The following is a 20,313-nucleotide window of genomic DNA, read 5'->3' on the forward strand; positions in this document are numbered from 1 at the left end:
ACCTAAAAATCTCAAAATATTTTACTTACAAACCCTTCCTCTCACAGTTCACATTTCTGGGGAGGATCACTTTATTAAAAGAGTTCACAACATTTCTAATTTCCATTTTTTTTCTGAAAATGTGCCAAATAGCATGAAAATAAAAATAGTATCTTGACACATGTTAAGTTTCTTTGTAATTTTCCATTTGCTTTTTAAGAGATGAGGTAAGGTCAATAAAATGACTGAGACTTCATTAGCTGCACTGAAGTGTATCATGCATCAAATATATCTTTTTAAGATAGTACATCATTTAACCAGTGCTCAGTAACATGCACCCTTGACATTCCTGTCTTTTAAGAGTCAGTGGTAGGAGTACATATTTTTATGTTTACTTGATCAACCGAGTAGCTTTAAAAAAGCTTTTAAACCTAAAGCCCTCAGTTGTTTTATCAGTTTGATGAGTACACTGCATGTGCCATCTGGGGTGTAGCTACTAATAATGCAGCCAGTGCAATGTTCAAGGGAGGGAGTGGGCCCAGGCTCCCCTGCACCAGCTAATGTTATTTCAGAGGCTGCCTGTTCTGATTTTTCTTTTATGGCACAGTGCATGCCAGGTGCTTGTCTGTGTTTTCTTTTCAGGAGGAGGGTTACAGACGGAGCAGAGGATAAAGGAACAATAAAGAAGCTGGGGAGCGAGGCTAGGCCAACCAGCAAGATGGCCACCACTGGGTGAGGCTCTGCTGGGCTGGGGGCCTAATTCCTAAATTTATCCTGGAGAGTGGCCTCCTGTGTTCTGATTTCGACAGGAGCGGGTCCCGGAGGCTCTTCTCGAGCTGCGTGCCGCCTCTGCATTGGCTAGTGGTGGCGGGAGGTGCCGAGTACTCCTAATGGAGAAAAGGCGGGCCTGAGGACGTGGGAGACCCGCTGGAGTGAGGTGGGGCCGGCGATCAGGCAGATCGAGGTGTGCTGGGGGCCGCATTGTCTCCCCTGGCGGGTCCCGCTGGCACGGCAGTGCTGTTTGCAGATTGGCAGCTGAGTTGAGGCGGTGAACGGCCGACTTTCCCTCTTGAGGCCGGAGTAGGGGCGGACCGCGGCCTTGAGGGGAGCGGGACCTGCGCTGGGTTCCGGTGCGGGTTCTCCGGACTGCCATAAGCAGAAAAGAGATGAGTGCGGGCTGGCTGGTTGCTGCTGGGGCCGCTCAGGCGTGACGCTCGGGCCGTGGTGAGGAGTGTGGCTCCCTGCCGTTGGGAATGGGCCCGGCCGCGCGGGAGGTGAGCATGGCCTTGCTGCTGGGGGCTCACGACGCTGGAGGGCCCTGATGCGTATATAGTGATGGATCCTGCTGCCTGAGGCAGAGAATCTGAGGTAGCGGCTGTATTTAGTACATGGGCGATGTGGTCTTCCCCAGCTGGAGGCTCCATCAGTAGTTACGTCGGACCGCGGGCCTCCTGGGTTGCTGGGGGGGCTGCCTGGTTTTGATACTGCCTCTGGGACTATACTTACTGGGCTGCATCTGCATTAGAGGTGTGGCTGCTGATGTGGACGTGTTTTGGAACCTCGGGATGTTTGGGGCCCGGCTGCAGCAGGCCAGTGCATTAAGTGCGGAGACATGTGAGGGACGACTGGACCGAGTAGGTGAGCCGGGCTGCCCTACTGACCGGCAGAGACTGTTGGATTCCGGAGACCCTTGGTGACTGTGTTTGGGGTCGGGGTGCTGCCCTTCACCCTGGTTGTGCCGAGCTGGTGCTGCCGCATTGGGGGAGTTAGCTGGTGCTCTTTGGCTGCCTGGATCTTACATCCTCTGTTGTCCACTTGAGTCGGCTGCGCCGCGGGTCTCTGGCTGCTGGATCCACATAGGGGCGGAAGATGGGAAAGGTGGAGCAGAGACAGGCAAAGCTCACATTTGAAGGGGGTACGAATTGGTGGAGATACCGGCAGAGGAGGGGTCCCCGGTTGCTTCTGTCAAAGCTATGTTCCTAGACCTTAAGAATAGCCTCGCTGGCATTGATGCTAACTTGATCACCTGACGGAGCAAGTGGATCGGATTAAGGCTCAGGTGGATGATCATGATTCCCGGTTTGACCACCTGGAGGCACATAAGTCGGAGCTGGAGGATCAGCGCCGTGGAGATGGTGAACAATTGCTGTGTATGGAGCGCGTACTGGAAGTTATTCGTAACAAAAACAAGGATTTGGAGGCACGGTCGCGCCGTAATAACAATAACATTCGCATAGTTGGCCTTCCGGAGTCCACGGCCATGGGAAGGATGGAAGATTTTGTGGAAAACATGCTATCTGACCTCTTCCCTGGAGAACTCTCCCGGCTGCTGGTGATAGAGAGAGCTCATAGATGGTTGGGTCCTCGGCCTGGTACGCCCGCACGGCCTATTATTGTGCATTTGTTGAACTACCGAGACAAGGATACTATTCTTAGGCTGGCGAGGGAGTGGAGGCCGGTGATTTACAAAAACACTGAACTGAGTATATTTCCTGATTATACCCCAGGGGTACAGGCTGCTCGTAGAGCTTTCTTGCCGATTAAACGCACTCTGAGCCAGACAGGAGCTAGATACTCTCTCATTTACCCTGCTAAGCTGAGAGTGCAGCATGAGGGCAAATTGCATTTCTTCACAGACCCAAAATTGGCGACTACTTTTGCCAAAACTGTGCCAGAAAAGACAACGTCAGGAAGTCCGAAGGCCTCTAGAGCTGAGAGAGATATCCTGAGTGATAATGACTAAAATGGTGTGATGATGATGGTTGGGGTCATCTCTCTGGAGGCTGTGTGGGGGTGCCATGTCACTGTGATAATTATTTCTATGGGCTGCTCTGATGTATAATTCGTTAGCGGGCCCTTTGCCCCCCCCCGTCCCGTTATGGATGGTGGTTTGGATGGCCGGGCTCGCGCCCCTTGGATGAGTCCTCCTACTATGTAATTCGCTGTGTTTGGGGTTACAGATTTGAGGGTAGGTAGGATTTCTACTTTGACCCGATTGGGGGGTCTGCGTGGGGGGGTAATGCTCTGGTTATTGTATACTTTTTCCTTTCTTTTTTCTCTCTCTTTGCTCCTTTGCATGCATGTGGTAGGAGCTTATAATGAGATGCTGTGGGTGTGCGGTTCATTTGGCTAGAGGTTGCAATGGTACATGGAGATGTGATACCGGTGCGCTGTCTTACTTGGAATGTGCATGGACTGAATGATGGGCGTAAGGTGCGGGTACTGTCAGCTTATGTGAAGCGGCATGAGATTGACATATGCATGCTGCAGGAGACCCATTTAGTGGCGCCAACCAAGAATCGGTTGAAGGCTGTTGGACCTGGCTTTTTGACAGGGTCATCCCCAAACTTTTTGCCTCCTTCCTCCTATTTTTTCTGACCTGTTGTTGGCTTTTGAACTCTGGGCACTTTACCACTGCTAACCAGTGCTAAAGTGCATATGCTCTCTGTGTAAATTGTACTGTTGATTGGTTTATCCATGATTGGCTATTTAATTTACTTGTAAGACCCAAGTAGAGTGCACTATATGTGCCTAGGGCCTGTAGATTAAATGCTACTAGTGGGCCTGCAGCACTGGTTGTGCCACCCACTTCAGTAGCCCCTTAACCTTGTCTCAGGCTTGCCATTGCAAGGCCTGTGTGTGCAGTCTCACTACCACTTCGACTTGGCATTTAAAAGTACTTGCCAAGCCTAGAACTCCCCTTTTTCTACATATAAGTCACCCCTAATGTGTGCCCTAGGTAACCCCTAGAACAGGGTGCTGTGTGGGTAAAAGGCAGGACATGTACCTATGTAGTTTATATGTCCTGGTAGTGTAAAACTCCTAAATTCGTTTTTACACTACTGTGAGGCCTTCTCCCTTCATAGGCTAGCATTGGGGCTGCCCTCATACATTGTTGAAGTGGCAGCTAATGATCTGAAAGGAGCAGGAAGGTCATATTTAGTATGGCCAGAATGGTAATACAAAATCCTGCTGACTGGTGAAGTCGGATTTAATATTACTATTCTAGAAATGCCACTTTTAGAAAGTGAGCATTTCTTTGCACTTAAATCTTTCTGTGCCTTACAATCTACGTCTGGCTAGGTTTAGTTGACAGCTCCTTGTGCATTCACTCAGACACACCCCAAACACAGGGTACTCAGCCTCACTTGCATACATCTGCATTTTGAATGGGTCTTCCTGGGCTGGGAGGGTGGAGGGCCTGCCCTCACACAAAGGACTGCCACGCCCCCTACTGGGACCCTGGCACACAGGATTGAACTGAAAGGGGACCTGGTGCAGTTCTTAGCCACTCTTTGAAGTCACCCCCACTTCAAAGGCACAATTTAGTATAAAACAGGGCCTCTGCCCTACCTCATCAGACACTTGCTGGAGAAGAAACCTGAACCAGAACCTACATCCTGCCAAGAAGAACTGCCTGGCTGCCTAAAGGACTCACCTGTCTGCTTTCTACAAAGGACTGCTGTCTTGCTGTTGGCCTGCTGCCTTGCTGAACTCTTGTCTGGCTGTAAAAGTGCTCTCCAAGGGCTTGGATAGTGCTTGCCTCCTGTTCCCTGAAGTCTCAGGACCAAAAAGACTTCTCTTTTTCATTTGGACTCTTCGTGCACCGAAATTTCCGACGCACAGCTTGTTCCACTGTGAAAAATTCACTGCACACCGATCCAGAAAGACGCTGCTCGACGCGACGCCTGCGGTGCGACCGGAACTTAGACGCACGGCCTCGCATGGACAATGCCGCCCGACTTCCAGAGGGGAAATCGACGCGACGCCTGCCGTGAGAAAGAAAATTCCACACACAGCCTCCCGGAACGACGCGCAGCCGGTTAACAAGCCGAAGAATCCACACACAGACACTGGGACATCTGGTAATCCTGCGATCCATAGAAGGAGACGGTTCGCGTGCCGGAAAACAACGCACATCTTCCCCGAGTGAAAAATAACAACGCAAGTCCGTGTGTGAAGGGGCGCAACCGACGCACACATCATTTTTCCTCCCGTAGAACGACGCACGTCTCCCTGCGTGAAAAATAACGACGCAAGTCCGTGTGTGAAGGTGCGTAACCGGCGCACACACCATTTTTCCACGCATCTCCTCTTCTGCGGCCCTCTGCGGAGATTTTCCACTCCAAACCAGGTACTTTGTGCTTGAAAGAGACTTTGTTTACTTTTTAAAGACTTAAGACACTTCATATCACTTTTTAGTGATATCTTTACAAATTCATATTGCATCTTTGATCGTTTTGACCTGAAAATACCCAGATAAATATTATATATTTTTCTAAACATTGTATGGTGTATTTTTGTGGTGCTATATTGTGTTATTGTATGATTTATTGCACAAACGCTTTACACATTGCCTTCTAAATTAAGCCTGACTTCTCGTGCCAAGCTACCAGAGGGTGGGCACAGGATAATTTGGATTGTGTGTGACTTACCCTTACTAGAGTGAGGGTTCTTGCTTGGACAGAGGGTAACCTGACTGCCTGTGTGTGCAGTTTCACTGCCATTTCGACTTGGCATTTAAAAGTACTTGCCAAGCCTAAAACTCCCCTTTTTCTACATATAAGTCACCCCTACTGTGTGCCCTAAGTAACCCCTAGAGCAGGGTGCTGTGTGGGTAAAAGGCAGGACATGTACCTATGTAGTTTATATGTCCTGGTAGTGTAAAACTCCTAAATTCGTTTTTACACTACTTTATTTATTGCACAAACGCTTTTCACATTGCCTTCAAAGTTAAGCCTGACTGCTCGTGCCAAGCTACCAGAGGGTGGGCACAGGATAATTTGGATTGTGTGTGACTTACCCTGACTAGAGTAAGGGTTCTTGCTTGGACAGAGGGTAACCTGACCGCCAACCAAAAACCCAATTTCTAACAAAGGCCGACTGGATCGGAGAGTACCACTGAGCGGTGTTTTCGCGCAATGCGGGAGGGGTGGCGATTCTGCTGCGGAGGGGGCTGCAGTGCTGCACGCAGAGGGTAATTGTGGACCCCAATGGCCGTTACGTCATGATGAGTGGCACTTTATTAGATAGAAAATGCAGACTCGATTTATGATCCTAATACCGATGACCCCAAATTTTTCAGGTAAGTTTGGCGGCTGATTGAGTCGTTGGGGAACGGACCATTGATCTGGGGAGGGGATTTTAATGTGATCCTGTACCCGAGGCAGACTGCGAAAGCCTAGCCAGGGTGCAGCACGTCACAGCTGCTAAGGCTCTGTCATCTGTAATGGATGAGGGCGCTCTGGTGGACATATGGAGGGCGAAGCATGGGACAGCCAGAGAGGGCACCTGTGTTAATTATTCTCAAAACGGCTGGTCCCGCATTGATGGATGAAGGACGTGGAACTCTGGACACAGTCAGTTGAGAATATGGTGCGCACCCTGTCGGATCACTTGCCGGTCAAGTTGGTGCTGGCAGTGCCGGGGGGTCCTGGACGTGCATTCAAGTGGCGTTTACCGCATGGTGCACTACGAGATCAGGTGTTTTGGGAGGAAATCCGCAAGGCCATTATTCATTATTTTGCTGAGAACTGCGGATCAGTGAATTCAGCAGGAACTCTCTGGGAGGCATTTTAGGTGGTAATTTGTGGTATATGCCTCTCTAAACAGCATGGTGTGCTGAAGATGATGCATCAGGATTTGGCGGACCTGGAGGCTCAGACAGTAGAAATGGAAAAACGTCTTGTTGTGGACTGGTCTGGGGATACACTGGCGGCTTTGAGGGGCGCTGTGTCACAATATAAGGAGGCTGCGTTGCGCGATATCTGTTTTTTGGGGAAACCTGCCAAGGTGAGGAGATATGGGGAGGGTGAGAGGGCGGGACGTACATTGGCGAGTTTGCTGCGTGAGCCATGGGCCAGTAACTACATTGTTGAATTGAATAGAGCGTCCGGCGAGCGGGTGGTGGGAACGGATGGGATCATGCAGGTTTTTACTGATTTTTAAGCAGAACTGTATGCGGAGCCTTCTAGACTGGATGTTGAGGCAGCACAGGACTACTCCGCGATTAGTTTGCTGTGGTTTGATGAATCACACAGTTCATATCTTGATGTTCCTTTCTCTGTGGAAGATGTAAAGCAGGTGATTCGTAGTTTGCCCAGGGATAAGGCTCATGGCCTGGATGGCCTAACTTCGTCCTTTTATAAGGAATATGCGGACATCCTAGCGCCACACCTTTTGGAGGTTTACGCAGAGTCTCTTGAGACTGGGGTTCTTCCCGCCTCTCTCGGTGAGGCCTTGAATGTCATGATTCTAAAGTCTGGAAAGGATCCATGCAGTTGTGACTCGTATCGATCGCTCTCCTTGATCAAGATAAATAATCAAATCTGAGCTAAGATGATAGCGGCACGATTACAGCCTTTCCTTCCGAAGCTGGTGTTACTGGATCAGTCTGGTTTTGTACCAGGCCGGACTACGTCATATAATCTACGTACGTACTTCGCTGTAGCGAGTACGATTGAAGCTGAGGATGATGCGGCAGCAGTGTTTTTAGACGCTACCAAAGCCTTTGATTCTCTGGCGTGGACGTATATGTTTGCGCTACTAGCCTGAGTAAGAATGAGCGCAAGGTTTGTCCAATTGATTCGCTTGCTGTATTCAGAACCTTCTGCTAGGATGCAAGTAAACAGAATTGTTTTTGACTCCTTTTGGGTGGCCTGGGGTACTCAGCAGGGTGCCCTCCTTCTCCGCTGCTTTTTGCAATAGCGATGGAGCCACTGGCCGCATGTCTGAGACAGCATCATAATCATAGAGGGCTGGCGTTTCGCCAACGCCCAATATTATGTATGTGGATGATATAGCTCTGTATGTTCGTGAGCCGCGGCATCATCTTGATTCTCTGCTGGATGAGATAGTGAGGTTTGGTGCCTTCTCCGGAACTACGATCGACTGGTCTAAGTGGGTGGTGATGCCCCTCTCCACGGGAACGCCACGATCTTCCTCCAAGTATCCTATTGGATGGGCCGATGGCTCGGTGCGCTACCTGAGCGTTGGGCTGAGCAGAGAAGTGGAGACACTTTGGTCTGCAAATTATGGCAAGGCAATGGCATGGTTGGAGGACAGGGTGGAGATGTGGCGCTCGCTGCTGCTCTCGCTTACTGGGCGTGTCATGATAGCTAAAATGGTGGTGCTGCCCAAATTTTTATACTTGTTTGTGAACTTACCTCTTGTTCTAACTGCAAACTTTTTGCAGAGGCTCCGTTCCGCTCTGATACGGTTAGCTTGGGCTGGAGGGCAGCCCAGAATTTCATGGGAAAATTTGACACTCCCATTTGAATTGGGTGGCCTTGCTGCTCCGGTTTTAGAGCTTTACTACCACTGTGCGCAGGCTCACTTTGCACATGTCTGGATCCATTCCGTTAGATATTTGCCGCATCTTGCACCAGAAAGTGATTCGGTGTGGCCGGACGGGCTGTCGCGGGTGCTTGGGAACCCGTCTCAGCCCAGACCGCGTGGGGTAGACACGGTGGCCTGTACGGCTCGGGCCTGGACTGCATTGCTGCGCCGGGCGGGGGTACATGAGCCATTCGCCCCATCGATGTCGGTGCTTGATGTAGCGGATGGGCAGATGTTTTGGGATGCCCGGCAGCGCAAATTTCTCCGTGAATCAAACTTAACTACATTGGGACACTGGTTTGCGGAGGGGCGGTTTCTTGCTACGGAGATAGCGCTGGGGGACGGACGAGATACTGCGTTACATTGGTTGTATGTGCTGCGAATTGGTGCAATGCTCCGCACACGCTTCCCTTGCTTCCCTGAGGCCCCGTTGGCGTGTCAGGCACTGGAGTTAATATATCGAGCGCAATCACCACGCAAACTTATTACCATGCTTTATAATTGCTTGCAGAGCGAGAGGATGGGGACAGAGATTACTGCCAACGCACAGTGGGAGGTGGACATAGGTGAGGCCATATCTGCTGAGATGTGGAGAAAATGCTGTGCGCATATGAGAGTGCTGTCCCCCAATTATAGGCTGCGCCTTATCCATTTCAAAATTTTGCATCACTTATGCTACACCCCCGTAGTTTGCATGGTATGGGTCTGCGCGCAGATGCTTGTTGCACAAGGTGTGGTGCCCCAGATGCGTATTTTGTGCATCTAGCGGGCAGTTGTGCGGACGTGCATGCTGACTGGATTGAGGTGCTGCAGATGATTGAGGAGATGACTTGTCTTGCCTGCCCTTTACCCCTAAACTTGCGCTTCTTGGCTATGTGGAGGAGATACCGTTAGCACATAGGAGGCTGGTGGGTCTACTGCTGCTGTGATGTGCTGAGGACACGGGCGGCCCCTCCGTGGATCTGAATGGCTGCGGGATGCGTTGTTTTACCAAGAACAACTAATGATTTATTGGGAGCTGATGCCTGAGGGATCCCGACCTAGGGACATATGGACTCTGCTGCACTGTTTCTTAGAGCCCAACCTGTGAGACTGTAGATGGTGAGCTGCACCTTGTCACGAACACAGAGGTTCAGAATCCTGCCTCTGGCATCCATGTGCCTTTGCAGATACACTGGAATGGATGACTGTTTTGGCTTTCGGTGTCTTTCTTTATCCTTACCTTTCTTTATTCCTTACTGTTTGTTTTTGGTTGTGTTTTATAGCCCTATAGATATATCCCAGATGTTGTTCCTTGCCTTTATGATAGTAAACTTTTTTGCGCACCCGTTGGCGGCTGCAGAAAATGGACACATTGGACTGGGTATAGGGGCAGATTGCTCCCTGTAATTTATATAGGATGTGCTGATATATATATATGTTCTTTGATTGCTGTGCAGGCATATGTAAGAAATAGCTTTAGCCATCTTCGTGAGATGGGCTGGTTCTGTTATTTGTTAAACTTAATAAAAAGAAAATTAAAAAAAAAGAAGTGAGAGGACAGGAAGAAAGAAAAGGAGAGGGTGAAAGAACAGGCAAGAGGGCAGGAAAAGTGACAGTATGGGAAATTTAAATAAGGTTGAGCGAGAAAGAAAAAGAAATAAGGATGAGCAAAGTAGACAAGGGAAACGGAGAAAAAGGAACCAGAAATAAGGATAGAAAGAAGGAGGGAGATGAGGATGATTGAGAGACAGAAGGGGGAGAGAGAGAGGTTCAGGAAGGGGATAGAGATGAGAGCATTGATTGGATGGGGAGTTTGGAGGAGAGCAGGGTGGTGGTAGGGTGGTAGGGTGGTGGGATGGAAAGATAAGTGGAGTGACGAAGTTGGAGACCTGTAAATTATATTAATGTAACAGGTGCAGTGATACCTGGGTCCACAAGTGTGATGGGCGTGTATCCCCACATTTATAGCAATATTTTATTACTGACTGGTGGGCCTAGTTCCATTACTTGCAGTAGGGCCTATGAACCCTTGACTAAGCCACTTCACGCCATGTATGTAGAGGTTTTTCTGTAAGATGCTAGATTCCATAACTGACTTTCTCATGCATATACTTGAGGACCTGTATTCTGCCACACACTGCAGGTGGGTGCATGAAATGTATCATGATTCTTTTCGGACTACTTTTTATGTTTGTTCGACAGACAGCTTTAGTTGTCTGATGTGATGTCTTATGATGAAAGACCTATTGTGTACTGTATCACTGCTCATGAGTTGGCTTTCCTGTCAATGCTATTTGCTTGCTTCTTATTCAACGGCATTCCTTCCTTTTCATGTGTTTGTACTTCCCCTGCAACAAATCTGAACCCACCCTGCAACATTGTTGCTTGTGAAGAAGCGATCCCTGTGATGAAGCATGCCACCTCGTGTGGATGATGGCTCTTGCATCCAGCAGAAACACGCATCTAGAGTACTACAAACCAAGAGAGGCATGGATTCCTTTCCTTTGATCAAAGAGCTACAATATTTTTCTTGTTTACTCACGAATCTGGTAGGCCTTTTCAAAGCAACCTTCTCACTATGCCCACAAGCAGGCCTTGCTGCATAATGAGCCCCTTTTCATGTGGGAATTTTGAAAAGGTGCAGTCTATATCTAAGAACATCACGAACCACAACTCTTCACCACAATCCAGTATGAAAATGGGTTGTATATAGAACTTCCTGACAATGTACTTTAACACCCACAGCTGATGCAGAATGTGGAAATTAGGTTCTAGACAAAGACTTCCATGCAGAAACACTTGCCGCCAGTGCAAGTAACAACAACATATTTTATGCAAACACTTGAAAGACCTAGGTATTTACTGACTTGGTTCGAATGCAGTTCAGCTAATTCTGTTACAATCTTTAGGCTTAAAAATCTCAATTATGAATTAGTGACATAATACAACTTATATTTTGATATAGGCTCAGATGATGTTTTGAATTTTTAATTGGTCTCCCACTTGTGAGTATGCAAAATGTTTAGCTTTGCATTCGCTTATTGTGTGTCTTGTATTTTTTTCAGTGTAAACCATAAAAATGTTTCTTTTTTTATATCTGTCTCAATGAATCACACTTTTTCTCATTGGGGGTTACAGTGTGTTTTAAACATGATAAATTGTATATCATAAGGGGGTCATGTTAGCCCTAAAACTGGTTTTATAATTTGGAAAGTCACTCTCTCTGTGACCTCCATGTCTAGATGAGGTTGTACATTAGATTGATCCACCACTCTTATCATACATAATTTGAATGGGGTGCTGCAACGACCATCGAAAATGAAAGAAAATGCAATGCTATGGTCCCTCCTCATTTTTTGTATGGAGCTGAAGTATTGGGCTTAGGCACAAACACAGAGCAGGAGAAAACAGAAGCTCATATTCTCAAAATACTCTTGGGACTCCCTAAATGTTCAATGGTTCAAGCTATTAGGACGGAAGCCAATATATAATCATGGAAATGAATTATAATATTCTTAAGCATTTGTTTCTGGCATAAACCATTTGATCAGTCAATTTAAAAAATGTTAAGTTACTGCGTGAATGAAATTATGATCAGTGAGCTAAGGTGGGCAAGCGCTATAAGGGATCGCCTCACGCAGTTTGCATCCTCAAAGTGGAGAAGTACGACATTGAGAATTTTCTTTTACCTTCCAGGGAGGAATTCAAAGGTAAAGGCAAGATAGAATCAAGGATCAAAGAGTTTACTTACCTCTAGAAATATCAAGGGTTTATCTGAGGCCAACCTAGGAGGATTTAATGGTCTTTCCATACTTGATGGTGCTTCCCAATCGGGCAATGAGCAATGCCATATTACGAGCATGGCTGAATCCGCTCCATTCAATTGTTATGAGGGCAGACCAGCTTTTGAAAACAGATGGAACTTGTAGTTTTATCCTTAAAATGTAATGTGAGACAGTACAGATTTTGTCAGATTGTTTACATTTTTTGGCTTAAAGGTGTAAGTTATTCATACTGGTTTTATTGAAACATAGGATTACGACACAAGGAGACGCCATAAGGTTTTTATTTCATGTGGAATTTTTAAATGTGCGGTGGGCAGATGTTTAATGGCTCTAGCTACATAGGAAGCATTTACATTTACTTTAATTGTTCATGCTTGGTATTTAAGCCTGTAAATTGATTTTATCAGTTTTTCCTTTGTTTTTTAGATATATGTTTAAAAAGCCCAAGGTCTAAATAAACTATTTTTTTATCTGTCTGTATGGTAAACTTTGTGTGAGCTGCTGTTTGTATCACTGTTGTCTCTCAAAAGACTCTGTTCTCAGCAACTTTTTCAGAATAGGTACGTAGCAGCAGTCATATAAACCAAAGCTCCTCCAAAAGCAACTTACTAAACCATTGGCAGTAGAAAGGAACAGATAAAGCTGGAATGTGCCCTGTGCCTGCATCAAAAGTGTCCTGTTTTCACATTAGTGTCTTCACATAAAGGTAATATTAAAGTAATTATAACAGAAAACAAAAACACTGGCACTGAAAGGAAATACCTTGTGTGTCGATGTGCTCATTGTGAGAGAGAAAACTGCAGTCAATCAAAATAAAGTTAACTATCCCTTTGACACGTGTTGTATGCTGTAGTGGGCAGAAGCAACATGTTGAGTGACACAACAGATTAATGGGTGAAGAGAGGTGGCTGAAACCCTGTTTAAGTAAGTATGTTATACTTATAATCTTAGTCAATCAAAAGGTACTGTCTGATGACAGAACTAAAATCCCTTTAGGGACTAGCTCTGTGTATATTTGTAATCATATCTAGGAAATATGCATTAATTTCCAGTGGTGGACACGTATTTGAACTAACATTGCTGTGACTGACGTTACCATTTTAAACCATAAATCACTGGTTCCAATCTCATCAGGGCTGACTCAATGTAACATCCATCTGTGGTAGTGAGAAAGAATATGACTGAGTCGCTTAGCAATAATATTTATTATTTAGGCAACAGAGTTTATGGTGTTGGCTACGTAATTGGGAATCCTTTGTGTTACTGACCGAGATATCAAACTAGCATATTAAAAAGCTGATACTTCGTAAAAACTATGATCCTCTGCTAATTAATTAACTGATTTTACAGAATTGCAAAGGAGGAGAGTCATCAGAGGACCTGCACTGATTTTTAAACATGTTTTCAGGCCTGCTAGTACTTGAGAAGGAGCCAGGTTGGCAAAGATATTTCCACAGTAAGCATTGGGATGGAAATGTGCCTGACACTAGGTGTGGGGGCGCTTAGCCTTCAACAGCCTTGAGAGAGTTCTTGTGTTCTCATGCATATTCATTGCAACTTCTTATCACTTCTGAAATTAACAAATACATTGCCAGTCAATGCTGAATGTGCATTGACATGCATAGATGTCTGTATCCAGGATCATAATTTGGCCACGATGAGTCACAATAGTAAATGCTATTGTTAGTTGCCATTTATATAGTAGACAAACTGAAATTAACAGTGCAGGACTTTATTCTATTAGGCATTCCCCTGGAGGGCTGGAGTCTTTGGAGACATGCTTTTGAAGCCATGTGGTCGCTGCTGATAACTCTGCAATTTATTAAGCTCCCATATTTGGCATCACAGCTCTTTCGGTAGTCTGATGATAATTTTCCAAATAGTTCAGAGGTTTCCGTCAAAGAGCCAAAGTTTGGTTTTGTGTGTGGAGATCTGTAGTCAATGGGGTTAAGGAATGCACCCCCATTTGGGTCAGTGTGTCATATTTAGTGAATTGTGGGTTTAAGTAGTGAAGAAAAACGATATATGAGGTGATTATGTATCCGTTATTGCCAAGCAAACATATATATGTATATATATGCAAAAAAGAATAGAGAACTCTGGGTAGTTCCCAAATTTAGGTGGAGAGCAGCTCTCGTAAGGAGCACCCTGCAACACCTGCGACACTCTAGATTTGCTCACCTCAAATGTCTGTTTGTCTAGCAAGGTTTTTGAGCATAGGATCAGCACTGTGCTATCCACGCCAAGCTAGATAGTGCCAAAGTCTTTTGCCATTTGTACAGCAAAGTCTTTAAGCATAGGTTTGACACAGTGTCAACCTTGCCGAGCTGTAAAATGACAAAAGCCATTTACTACTCCAGGCACAGTATTACAGCTTAGCTGCTCTCCACCTAAATTTGGGAACTACCCAGAGTATTAGGGTAGTGTTGGGTTTCCGTAGGGATTTTTGCTGCATTCTGTTGCAGTAAGTTGTGTATTGGATCTTGGCATATAGTGGTGATGTTTATGGTGTTATGGGTTTACATGTCAGAGGTTATGAGTGGAGTGAACAGAGTCAGGCTCCCCATCTGATGATGCTACGAGTTTCCAGGTTTAGGTACAACACTTGTGAGTGGGCGCTGGTATATACGCTACAGGGTTTAATTAACAGTATATTTTACTTTTGCCGTTAATGACCCACAGCAAAGCCTTCAGTGGTAGGGAAGAAGTGGAAAAAACTCGGGTCCTATTAACAGGCTAAAGTACCTTTTATTGATGTACAGTCACCTGCAACAGAGAAATGTACCTCACTCGTGGTGGTACTGTAGTTCTGGACAGTTACATGCCAATTAAATGCCTTTTTAATGTATCACAACGCAGGTCCATTAATAAAGTGAACCTCCAAAAAAAGGCAGTACTTCACTGGGCATAGCCATCACACTTAGGGTGTTGCACTGAGGAACACAAAAAAGCCATGGGTGGGCTGTTTGAATTAATCCCAGCCAATAGTTTTACCATCATGTTTTTGTTTTGCTCTATTTGACGCCCTGTGTGTGACCAGCATGCCCAGACATCTATCCGTGCTCTCTGTGCCACAGACTCAAGTTGCATCACACTGATGAAGTCCATAAAGACTGAAACCAGCCTGGAGGTACTTGTGTTCCTGTTCACAGGGGACCTGGACTGGTCCTTTGGCTTGGACTGTTCCTATTGGAGCAAAGCCAAAACCGATTTGATGAGGCTGGATCCTGTCTGAGATGCAAAGGAACAGTGGGCGGGAAAGCAAACCAAATTAATTATTAATGGTTTACATTAATTCAAGGATTTCATCCATCACTTTTTTGGGGTTCACCCCAGTGTCTATTGGACCTGTCACTGAGCAGTGCTGACTCTCATTTTAACACTTGATGGCACTGTCGTTCAAAACGTAGACCACTCATACATAACCAGGGAAGGATCCAGAAATGTGGAGTGTAGGTTGATGGTGAACTATTTCATGTGCCTTCTAGTCAAGGAATAACTTTTTTCAGTCAAATCATGGATATACAGACTGTTACTGCAAGGGCAAGAACAATGGCACACCATGGTGTAACTACAGCCCAGTGATATAACTTGGAGGAGACTGCTGAGGGATGGGAGTTTCCCTTTCTCTCAGTAGGATGCAAAAATGGTAGCACGAGTAAAGTATTGGTCCCCATGCTGAGTGATTACAGGGTTATCAAACTAAATATATGACAATTTTATGGTAAACTTTGTTGACAGAGAGTATTGCAGATACGAAAGGAATCATCTTCTATAAAGATTTTTGTGGCTACTGATTTCCTTTTAGTAAAAATAACACAATCAGTGCGGCCTTGTCTCTACTTGAACTACCTGATCTTAAAGAATTGTATTGGCTATCAGTGGCACATAGAATAATGTCTAAAATCCACTGCATTGTCTTCAATGCTCAGATGGGAATCAGACCACGGTCCCCGCCATTTGCTGTCTAAGAACTTTGTCCAGAAGAGAAATCTGAGATTCACCATAGATTATCTAATCATTGAGGTCTAGTTTAACTGAAAATCCCATGATGGAAAATAAGTTTACATCAAGGAATATCAGCTCTGGAAGAAGGTCCACTCAAGCTGAAAAAGATACATCAACTAAACTTGCCAAACTTCAGAAAGAAGCTAAAAACCTGCCTCTTCAAAAACGGATTCCCACGTCAATAAAGATTCTGACACTACACACTATCCCAGTGTATGATGAGACCTCTTTTCTTACAGGCAAGGCCCCCTAACCTGATCATTTGGCCTCTATTACCTGACAGATGAAAAATTTGGTGATTATTTCATCCTATGAAAAATGACAAGTAGTCACCAGAATCTGCATCCTCATGCATATTCTCTCATACCAGACAGAGTAGATATCAGTACTTTACAAAATCTCAAAAATATATCAAATAAACAAGTAGATATTTCCATGGTTGGAAGAGGATAAACACAGTGGTGTAGTTAGTGTGTCATGGTCTGTAGCGCAAGGAAGGAACTGGGCTTGCTGGCCACTGTCTAAACTGTAAAATACAGCAATAATCAGGGTTCAGAGAGCAATTTATACCTCTGGTCCCCACGGCCACTGCAGCTTTTGCACCAATTGAAGCTATGCCCTTGGCTAAATGTAAAACAGAGGAAGCTGCTATGTTATATCTTAAGAAGGCAAGTTTGCAAAATGATATACATTTGAACGTTCATTATTATTCAAAAGAAAATGTATACAAAAGTTGTAATATGTGTTTTGTCTTGGTGATATTACGGTAAAACGTTACTTGTAAAAATAACTATCAAAATAGACTATTAGAATAGACTGAAATAAACAACATAAAGATCTGAGAAATGTAAGAAAGCACCTACCAAGGACTTCTGATCACAGATGGACGGGTCAAGGGAAGCGTTGCTTTCTCGTCTGGAGTCTACGTATGTGTGCACTGAATCCATGTAGGGGGAACTCTTTGGTGTGGGCATTGGTGTTGCTGCAGTGCGCATGATGATCGGAGGTGGCATGCTTACACGAGAATCCATTCGAGGGTCCAGGTGTCCATTTGGGGTCACAGTGAGGGAGCACATCTTCATCTCTACAACAGTGGTACATTCTAGTTAATCATGATAATCCTTACACACCAACAAATAGAAAACAAAATGTGTCAAGCATTGTAGACCTTTCTCTAAATTCAGAACAATGGAGCCAGAGAAGCCTAGGCTAAAGGTCTAAATTAGAGTTTGGTGGGTGTGTTACTTTGATGCAAACAGGAGAGTATCCATCCCACCTAATTTCATGAGTGTTATATTTTATGCCACTTGTAATAGGGCAAAGGAATATCTGTTACATTTGTGACATGGTAACCTGTCTGCAAAACTCTAAATCAGTCCTTAAGTCTCCTTTGCAAGCCTGTTGTAGGCAGCTCGTAGCGTGGCACAGAGCTTATCGCTGACGCAATGTGTAAAGCAAAGACACAGCACTTCCCCGTCACAACCATGCTGCTGGGCTCAAAGGAGACTTCACACGCAGTGTATGTTTAAAAAGATTGCATTCAACACACAACTTGTCAACACAGTAGGGTTATAATGTAACTCTAGGACTATGCCCCAATTTGCAGTGGAAGCCATGATATGAGGCCCAGCTGTGTTAGACACTACTGCTGTATATACACATGAGGAAATGGTGCATTCCCTCCCCGCACCCACATAAGGTGCAAAAAAGTTATTAGCACAGGACCCATCCTAGAATTCCCCACAATCAGTGTAACACATAAATTCAGGGTGCACCCAGTTTCCAAACGTCAGCAGCAAAAGTTACATACAAGGTTTACAACACATTCGCACAGCAGTGTGACCAAAACTGCACTAGTAAGACATAATGCCAACTGTGAGAACTCTCTGACAGGATAAACATGACCATCAGCACCAATGACCATCAGCACCACGTGCTGCCTTTGCATTCACCCACATTCACTGTCGCACATCCCCTCTGCACCGTCGTGCTGTGCCATAGGTATCAGTTAGTGTGTGCACACACTCATATGCACTCGCTCCTGACACCCTAATGAGGTGCCCTGATATCCGAATAGTGGATGACACTGTGTTTGCAAGCACCTTAGGTCCCCAAACAGCCCCTCACCCACCAATCAGCTTCAGCTATCCCGCCCTTCCATGAACCAAAGATTGCAGCAACCTTTCCCTGGTTACTGGGCCGCTTGTGGCTAAGGCACCAGTGTCAGCGTTCCTGGGTCAAGGTGGGGGAAAGGAAAGATAACAGCTGGTAAACAATTAAGTAGGAGACGTTTAAGCTTTCCAGAGGAGGTTTACTCAGAGGTCTGCAAAACAGAGGTGGAGGGTCACTGGGGCTGCCGTCAGATACAGAGGTGCCCAGCCAAGCCAGGCAGTTCAATGTTACCAATTTCAGTGCATCTGTAATGGAGAGACACCATCAGGGTTTGTTGATGTGAGTTGTCCTCAACCCCTCAAGTTGCACATGACAAGGTACTAGGCCCGCACCTCCTGTACCAGGAGATGCCACTTCTGGGGCACCAAGACTCAAGTGACCCCAGAAGGTTATGATTCCATGTGAAAAGTCCTCATTGCTGTACCGCCATAAAAAGGAAGCACAATGTCATGGATCTCCTGATCTGAGTTGCCCTGACTATATGATCATTCACAAGCCAGTTCCTAAGGTGGTACCTCCTCGGACAAGGGCACCAGTTTGGTGCATGATGACTTGAACAGCACTAGACCCTCCTAGACCCTCCCACAATGGATGTAAATCCTGCACCCCTTTAGGAGGCACAACGTCTAGCGCATGAAGTCTTGAGTAGCACTAGACCATCCATTCACACTCGAAACTTGGTTTCCGTATCTCTCTGGAGTACATGATGACTTGTAGTCGCACCAGACTCCCCGGTCACACACCTCTGTGCAAGTTCAGGCATGCCATATGAGGCCAAGTGCAGCACAACTCAGGCTGCACCCCGATCTCCAAGGGTTGTAACCAATGAACAGGGCACTGCACACAATGAGCATGTACCAAAGGCTCACGTAAGAGAAATGCGCCACACTCAACAATAGTGGGCCCAACTGGGACCTGCACCGGGTGACCCTGTTCACACCAACACAATACTTCAGCATGCAGTGGTCCCCCGCAATAAAGGGCCACTCTTTTGAAGTGCGGGCATTCCTTAGGAAGCAACTCACTAGGCGGTTCCTGTCTCCAGACACAATCCCTAGGCCACGTTAACTCCACTGCTGCCAGGTGAAGTCCAACATATGACATAGATGCAGCAGACAACACCGTTCTCCAGATATTACTGGTCATGGAGGACTTTGATGTCCCTGAGACCTCCTCAGAGAACAGGGGGCAAGACAACCTGCACTTAGGGAGTTACCCTTCGAGATGCTCCACAGCAGCAAGCAATCAGCCCCAGGCCAGTCTCTAAGCAGGAAGGGGAGTGCGGATCCCCTCCGCGGACAGATCCTCCTGGGCACAACAACTTCCTCTGGCAGTGTGCTCACACAGTCCAGCAACACCAGTCCCATGTTGCTGTAAAGGTTCATTTGCCTTGCAGAATTCGAGTACCCTCAGTTATACTAGATAGTTTCTTTGAAGCTGGGGTTGGTTTGAAGGGTTTTCCTTTGAACCACAGATGTCTCCCCTAAATCTCCTCCTTGTGCACACTCTTTCTCTCTTGCGAGGTCATGCTCTGGCTTTGAGAGGCCAAGTGTCAAAAACCTCTCCCCCCATTCTACCTATCTAGGCCCCAAATGGCAGGGATCTGGCATTTTAGATGTCCGAGTTTTATAGCAGTCACCTGGGAAATGCACTGATGTGCTCTACCCCGTGACCCATAGTATGACGTAATTTAAAAGGCACCAGAACATAGAAATGCCCACTTCCCTGAAATCCACTACTGCAGCCAGGCTTAATAATCATTCTCCCATGTTACCTTATGGGTAGACCAGCACTCATAGGTAGTGCAAACAAACAAGGCCACTTCCTGGGCACATATGCTCTGGCACACGACCAAACCTTCAGGGCATTTTGGGCACATTCATTAAAGCCACTGCAAACGTGCTTATGTGCTAATACTGCCATGCTCACTTCTTATATTAAGGTGCCCGTGAGCAAATGTGCGCACCCTGGTAAGTGATGCCAGCTCCTGTACACCCAGGCGAGGGTTACTTCTAGATGGATGGAAGGATGGTGCTGCCACTTTCAGGCT

At 46.2% G+C, this 20,313-nt stretch overlaps 1 protein-coding gene across 4 annotated transcripts in view; it reads right to left on the minus strand.

Moving 5' to 3' along the window:
* CACNA1H (calcium voltage-gated channel subunit alpha1 H) overlaps window positions 1-20,313 on the minus strand; it is a 731,062-nt gene that overhangs the window by 242,755 nt on the left and 467,994 nt on the right. For all 4 annotated transcript variants that reach the window (XM_069210130.1, XM_069210129.1, XM_069210128.1 and 1 more), the window contains exon 14: window positions 16,955-17,175. In XM_069210130.1, the coding sequence (XP_069066231.1) occupies window positions 16,955-17,175 (221 nt within the window). The remainder of the gene's footprint in view (window positions 1-16,954; window positions 17,176-20,313) is intronic.

Source organism: Pleurodeles waltl, chromosome 10 (genome assembly GCF_031143425.1).
Source record: "Pleurodeles waltl isolate 20211129_DDA chromosome 10, aPleWal1.hap1.20221129, whole genome shotgun sequence".
Taxonomy (NCBI): domain Eukaryota; kingdom Metazoa; phylum Chordata; class Amphibia; order Caudata; family Salamandridae; genus Pleurodeles; species Pleurodeles waltl.